The sequence below is a fragment of the Pogona vitticeps genome, chromosome 4 (assembly GCF_051106095.1).
Source record: "Pogona vitticeps strain Pit_001003342236 chromosome 4, PviZW2.1, whole genome shotgun sequence".
Taxonomy (NCBI): Eukaryota; Metazoa; Chordata; class Lepidosauria; order Squamata; family Agamidae; genus Pogona; species Pogona vitticeps.
This window is the reverse complement of record NC_135786.1, coordinates 88563187-88570381: the sequence shown is the minus strand read 5'-3', so window position 1 is coordinate 88570381 and position 7195 is coordinate 88563187. Positions and strand designations below refer to the sequence as shown.

The 7195-nt window shown below is 43.3% G+C and overlaps 1 protein-coding gene across 2 annotated transcripts in view; it reads left to right on the top strand.

Annotated features, from left to right (window-relative positions):
- The first annotated feature begins 800 nt into the window (after window positions 1–800).
- The window catches only part of SELENOF (selenoprotein F), a 30722-nt gene continuing 24327 nt past the window's right edge, over window positions 801–7195 (top strand). Inside the window, exons 1-2 of one of the 2 annotated variants that reach the window (XM_072997906.2) lie at window positions 801–951; window positions 5153–5320. In XM_072997906.2, coding sequence (XP_072854007.1) covers window positions 883–951; window positions 5153–5320 — 237 coding nt within the window. In that variant the 5' untranslated portion in view covers window positions 801–882. The remainder of the gene's footprint in view (window positions 952–5152; window positions 5321–7195) is intronic. The other variant, XM_020794579.3, reaches the window with a different exon arrangement.

The window sequence follows — 7195 nt, the reverse complement described above, 5'->3', positions numbered from 1 at the left end:
AGGGACACGGCGGGCGAGCAAGCGGCCCAGCGAAGGCAGCGGTGGCAGGGGAGTGCGAGGCGGCCGTCCCGGGACAAGCGGGTGGCTCTCACATCCCCGAGGAAAATCCTCGCGACGGCGCCTCAACCGCCTTGCCAAGCCACCAACCGGCAAACCACCCCCCCAGCAGCTCAGGGAGGGAGCCCCACTCCCTCCGCGGTCACAAGCACGCGCCCCCTCCACGCAACCGCCAATCTGCGTGCGCTGCTCAGCAACCGAACGCCCGGGCGTACTCACGCCCACTACTCCGACCATTGACCAGCCAGGATGCAGGTCCGTCCAAGCCCTTACCTTCTATTGGGTGAGTTCCTCCCTGTCGTCCATTCTATTGGGTAGTCCCCTTGCCAGGCCCTCCTCTCCAACGCTTCCTCACGTATTTAGGAAAGGCCTGGTCGATATCCCGCCCTCCCCCAACACCACATTGCATTGTGATTGGACAGGCGCGTCCCCGAAGCCTGTCCACTCTTCCTTACTGTATTGGCAGCTACAGGTCCCGCGAATTGTCAGTGTTCGCATGCTGATTGGGCAAATGCCCTGCCAATCGGTAGGGGCCCGGCTCCGTGTAGACTATAGCCCCATACTGGGGCGTTTGAGAAGCGCCTGAAAAAAAGAATGAGAAATGTGCCTGTCTTTAAAGTAGGGGGTCACTTTCTCGCAAGTAACCGTCACTTTTGTCCTATTTAGATTTCAGTTATAAGTTCCCTTCATGGAACGGTGGGGGCTGGACTGTATTGTGGCTTTCCCTTGGATCAGGCTTTGCACTTGACACTTCGGTAGATTGGGGGGGGGTCCTAGCAAGGAGATTTCCTGTGGTGCCGCCGGTAGCCGCCTTGAGGCGCCAACATGGCGATGGAGAAAGGACTGGGGAACTTGGGGCGCTGCTGGGTGTGGTTGCTGGCGACGTTGCAGGCGGTAAGGGACCCTTCTTCGGTCGAAGCGATCAGAAGCTACAAGGGTTTGGGTGGAGAGCCGGTTTGTTTTAGTAATAATAATAAACCTTTTGTTTCTCACGCCCCGCCGTTGCTACCTCGAGGCCTTAACGAGACGGCCTTGCTTATTTCGGACTCAATCCAATTAAACCCGGTACTTATTTCTGGATAACCAGGCATAGGATCCACACAAAGGATCCGGTTGCTGGTTTGTTTCCTCTGTCCCCGATTTCCCTACCACGCCTGCGGGGACTCTTGATTGAAAGAAATGACGGCAAAGATCAGGTTAGAACTAGCCTTCATCACACTTGGAACAGTTAATGGATGTTAATGAAAGTTAACATCCATTAGTCTTAATTTAGTTATGACTGGTTTACTTCCCACTGATTTCGGGGAACGGAGTGCCGTGATTTAAGTATTTTTGTTGAGTATATTTAAATCTGGATCCAGCCTACTAAATGTTACTTTATTATGATACTGCAATCATCGCTGGCTTAACTGGGTGCCTTTTCCCCACCGTCTGTCTGTCTTCGTTAATACTATGGTACAGCATGTTTTGAGAGGACTTGTTAGGCTGCTGGTCTGTGAATGTGAACTGTTCTGGTCTATGAAGTTCAGGCGTTTCCAAATGAGAATAAAATACTGTAACATTAAATTTAGTAACACCAGCTTCCACATTAACAAGAGTAATTGAAAGACCTGGTGTGTAGTAATGTGAATCCCAGCAGCTAGAACTGAGCTGGATCAGGAGACTCCAGTATAAATGTTGCTTTAACTACAATGCTTGTTAAAGGACCCTAATTAAGCATGAAGATGTAAAGTGGGATTAGTAGTTCAGATGATGGGCTGTGGAGCCCCAGAGCAGAGACAGGAGGCGTTTTTAGGAGTGTGGTCGCTCCCCGTGGTTAATAGGGAGACTCAGACAACCCCATCACCCTCTCCTCCTAAGAAAGAACACCAGACCACAGATACACAGGAGCTGGAGGAGATCAACAGAAGTAAAGAGTGGAAGCATCAAGGGGTAGACACTTGGGATGTGCTGGTGGTAAAGAGAGGGTTAAATGTAGCTACCCAGACAGATTGGGAAAATGCAGGAAAGGAGCAAAGGCTGGTGGTGGAGGCGGGAGTAGGGGATATAAAAGGGGCCCGGGATGAGATCTGGGGGGGGGGAGGTTGGGAGATGATATGGGTCCAGGATCCCTTGACCGGTAAATGGGAGCAAGTCCGGGTGCCTCATGAGGAGGCTGAGAAGCGGCGGAGACAAGGTGTACCTCAGAGACCATCTTACTGAGGTGAGTCTGAGACGAAGGAGTGGCAGAGAAAGAGAAGAGAAGGAGCGGATTGCTCGTGAGCAGGAAGCAAAACGAGCATGGCATTTGGAGGAGCTCCGGAGAATGGGCTGCTTCCTGGACCGTGCCTTGAACCCCAAGGAGAGGGATCCCCACTTATGGGGGTGGACCAGAGATGAGACCCTCCCCCTTCTGACCCCCAGTGAAGAAGAGGGTGAATCCCAAGAACCTGAAAAGGTGTTGGCTGGACCGTGGGATTTGAAGGACGTTAATCCGTTTTGTAACAGTTCATGGACACCCTTGCGAGCTACGTTTCAGCCACAAGAGAAGTTAGAAGTTGAACATGTTGATGTTCTGATACCTGTTCAGAAGTTAATAAATCAAGAACACTTGTTTGAAGTTAAACAGTCTCATGGTTTATTTGGGGAAAAGGAGAGCCTTATACTCGAACCTTCACACAGGCCCACAGTGATACTGTTCTGTTGCTCCTGTGACTTTGTGAGAAATCCACCTGACAATTTTAACAAGCCATAATAGTACAAGGCTAGCCAGCACTCCCAGGGTTCTGCTGTTTTTGTTCAGTAAAAAACCTGTGCAGGTGAACGCATGAAGGCTAAAAGTGCATGGGAGGAAACACGGGCACTTCTGTGCTGGTTGTTTTTCACATATTTCATTTTCTGGGGTCTCTAATCCCATGTAATCTTCTAAATGCATTCAGCCACTCTCATTTGCACACTTAGGCACCCCTCTTCTCTGTTTTTGGGCCTCACACAAGAGTGTAAATGTCTGAACAAAACTAGCTTTGGACGGAATGTTACACTGTTGCAGTGTTTAATGAGACAATGTTACCTTACTAGATTAAGCCTTGTACTGTATATTAAAAATTTAAAAAGACACAATGGAGCCTTGCCATCCAGTCAGTTCCAAATTATGGGAATCCTTTCATGGTTTTCTATGGTAGGGTACTCAGAAGTGATTTGCTTCCATTTCTTCTGGGGGCACTTTGGGACTGTGCAGCTTGCCCAAGGCTACACAGTCTGGCTCTTCTCCTAGAAGGCACCGTGGAGAGTGGAACTCTGACCTTTGATTCGGAAGCCAGGTACCCAGCTATCCAGCCAGCTTCGTATAGCATGAAGTGCTATAAGACTCCGTGGCTTGGGACCTATTTTTGTGCCAAGGAAGCACTGGGAAAAGCCAGATCAGTGTTCTGATTTGTTTTGTCTTTTACTTTATCATCAATAGCAACAACATAACTGTTAATTTGGTGATGTTACCTGTATTGATGAGGGGAGTGTTCCTGTGAGGAAATGCATGGTATCTTTTTTATTTCAGTTAGTGAGATCTCACTTTTATATTTTTGTCTTTTGGTAATTAGTTATATTAGTGAAGTGGGACATTGTTAAAAGCTCTGTTTTAGAAAAAAAGTGTTTAGTTTGTTACACTTGATTACTTTAGGAATATAAGAAACATTCAGGGTCCCAATAAAGGCCCATCAACATCGGCATTCTGTTCACACGGTGGCCAACCAAACCTATATGGGAAGCCGCCAAAAAGGATAGAAATACATCTGCACCCTCTTACTCATGCTCCCCAGCAATTGATATACAAAGGGATACTGTATCTTGTATTAGAGGTAATTTGTATATATCTTCTGTAGTAATTCATAACATCCTCTCTGAAAGTATCTTTTTAAAGTTGTCTAAATTAGCAAATTCTACAGTTTAACTATCTGTTATGTATCTTTTTTCTTTTTAATTAATGAATTTTATTTCCTATCTAATAGTATAATATAAAATAATTATTTCTTTCCTCCCCACACCTCATCCCCTACGGTAGAGGTATAAATACTAACATTTCAGCATGGTTCATGATGCCCAATTTTTTTTCCTAAGAATCCAATAGACCAGTATTAGCTGTCCTACTAAAAATAATCTGTGAAAGGTTTCCACTCCTCAATAAATAAGTTGAGATTTTATTCCTTTTGCTCCCTGAAGTTTATCTGTTAATTTCTCCTGTAGTGTAATCTGCCACATATCAATCCTTGAAAATCCCTTCAAAATTTAGCGAATACTATTTTGACAGCTGCTAATAGGTGGCTTATTATAGACAGACAGAGAAGATTGTCCCCTGCATAAAATGATAGTAATGCTATTTCTGGAAATTTGATTATGGATTACCCAGGAATCATGCTTTTTTCATTAAATACTGTATCCCAGACTGGCTTGACTTGATTACAGAGCCGCCATAAATGCTGAAACAAACCTCTTGCTCCACAGTTCCTCCAACAAAGACGCTAAATAGATAAATTTATACAGTATATGATAACTTTAATGGTGTCAAATGCTACTTCTGTAGTATCTTAAAGAGAAATTCTTGAAATTTCTTTCACATTCCCTTAAATGATTTTTTTAATTGGCCCAGTCACTCTCTATGATTTCAATACTCCTGTCATGTTCCCACACCCCACCAAGGCCATGCAGTGGGCGTGTTTCTGAATCCAGCACGTAAGAATGCATGTTCGATATTGCCCTTTTCTGCACTTCCCAAAAAGTGATAAGAAACTCCTCAAAAAGGAGTGTGGCCTGTATGAAGATGCAGTTTACCTCTCCTGAATCTCCCACTATTAAACCTTTGTTCTTCTGGAAAAGGGAGGAAAGTTCTCTAAGCTGTGCTCCACTTTATCTATACAGTACTGTATTGTCTTTTCCCTCCTCATTTAGTTTCCAGACTGAGTATCACCAAACATAGCAACTTGTCCTTACTGGAGAGTAATCATTCTGGCTGCCCTTTTCTGCTGTTTTTCCCACTCTGCAATATCATTTTCAGGTACTGATTTGCATAGCGGTTCCTTCTTGTTTTACACTGCTTAAGTGTACAAATCTCAATTGTTTTCAGGCGTCTGTCTATGGAGCAGAATTGTCATCCGAAGCCTGTAGAGAGCTGGGCTTTTCCAGTAACTTGCTGTGCAGTTCTTGTGACCTTCTTGGCCAGTTTGGCTTGAATCAGTTGGATCCATTCTGCAGAAAGTGCTGCCAAGAAGAAGCTCAAGCAGAGACCAGAAAGGTATGTTTGATTACTGTACTTAAAATAATGGAAGTATGTCATTAAAATTTCCAAAGATGTCAGATTATCAGATCCAGGGTTATTTGATTAAAACTGCACTCATTTTATGTGGGCTAATAATTGCATAATTTTAAGCATCACATTTTTCTTTCTGCATCTTCAGAGGTTTGAATTGGGCAGTCAATGAAGGAAGGTTAGACAGGTTCAAAACACAAGTCTAGCAGAGCAGTTTGGAGATATGTAAGTGATTTAGTAAAAGAGTTTGCTAAAATATGTTTTTACCAGTTTATCATTGTGTGTTTAAAACAGAAATTGCCTTAGGCCTGAATTCTCCAAGAAAATGCTGGATAAACTGATAGTGTAATAGATACAGGATATATGCCTACATTACACAAGAGGTCATTGGTTTTAAGAGGTTTTTTTCTCAGTACCTTTTTCTTTTTAAAAAAGTGCTTTAGCTTGGATCAGGTAGAGGTATGTAATTAAATGTTCTGAGTTCAAGTTGTCTCTGTTTTACTCAGGTTCCTGATGTTGGCCTTGTACATACTGAGCATGATCCAAATATAATCGCTTTTAACCCCGCACAGATAATTCCACATAAATAGCTAGTAATGCTAACTCCCTTCCACTTCGCAATCCATGGGGAAATGTACAACGTTGTCCATGTGGGATGATGTCTCACATCTCGGAGTACCTTGTTAGATTCTAGTTATTACCAGTTGAAGATACCAGGATCAGTTGTCTGGAATGATAGGAACTGTAGGCCAAAAACTTTAGAAATGTCACAGGTTTCCTACTGTAATCTCCAAGGTGTCAGCCATGGACTTGTACAACCATCAGGAACTTTGGGCTAAGTACAACAGGATGTTAGTGGTAGGACTATCAGGACTATCTTCTTCCTTTCCCCTGCAGCCATCCACATTGTCAAAAAACTCTTCTTGGAAGAGTTTCTCAGATTTCAGACCAATGGAGGGGATCACTACTTGTGTTCTCCCATTTTTGCCACTAGACATTTGCCATAAGATGTTGCCTTCTGTGATTATTTGCCTAAAATGTATTAGATACTGTACAAATGTTAAAACAATACATACTTTTCCCAGATTTATAGTCTACTGAAAATTAGATTAGGAATGCAGAAAAAATAAAGTATTAGGGAAAGAGATGCTGATCTGTTTGCTTGCATATGTTATTTTTCTGAAAAGGATTTGGGAATGCTGAATGATTAGTAATATTTCCACTGGGGAAAGCTATAAGAATAATGTATTTTTCTCTGGATGAGGCCACTCATAAAAGGAACTCCATTCATTTCAGATGTGGTTGCTGTGTGATACATTTTGAAATCTATTTTTAATACAAAGATGACTGTTTATTTCAAACACAATAGAACTGGCTGTAAAAAATTTTTTAAAAGAGTACCTCTTCAATGCTTGCATGTCTTGCTTTAGATCAGTGGTCTGGGAACAGGGGTAAATTACCCCAAATGGGTTAAAAATGAAAATCCTGGGAGTAATGAGCAGAGTGCTACCCCCACCCACTCACTCCCATCCCCTGCAGCTGAACCTCAAACTGGAGAATGATTAAAGTGGTAGGAAAAGCCCCCCCAAACTCTGCGTTGGCTGTCTCTAGCAAGCATGTCATTGCTAGCACCATTCTGGCAGCCACTGATGATGATTAAATCCTCTGCGAGCTAGCAAAAATTTAATGCAACTTGCTAGGCACATTGGACATCTTACTACTCCCTATACTACCCCATGGTTGGAGTGCAATGTGTTCCAGCAAAAATAGTGCACATCTTTATTAAATTTGGTGCATTCTGCTAGTTCAGTACATAGGCTAGCAGCCATTAATACTGATTATATATCCCACTAGTTCAGT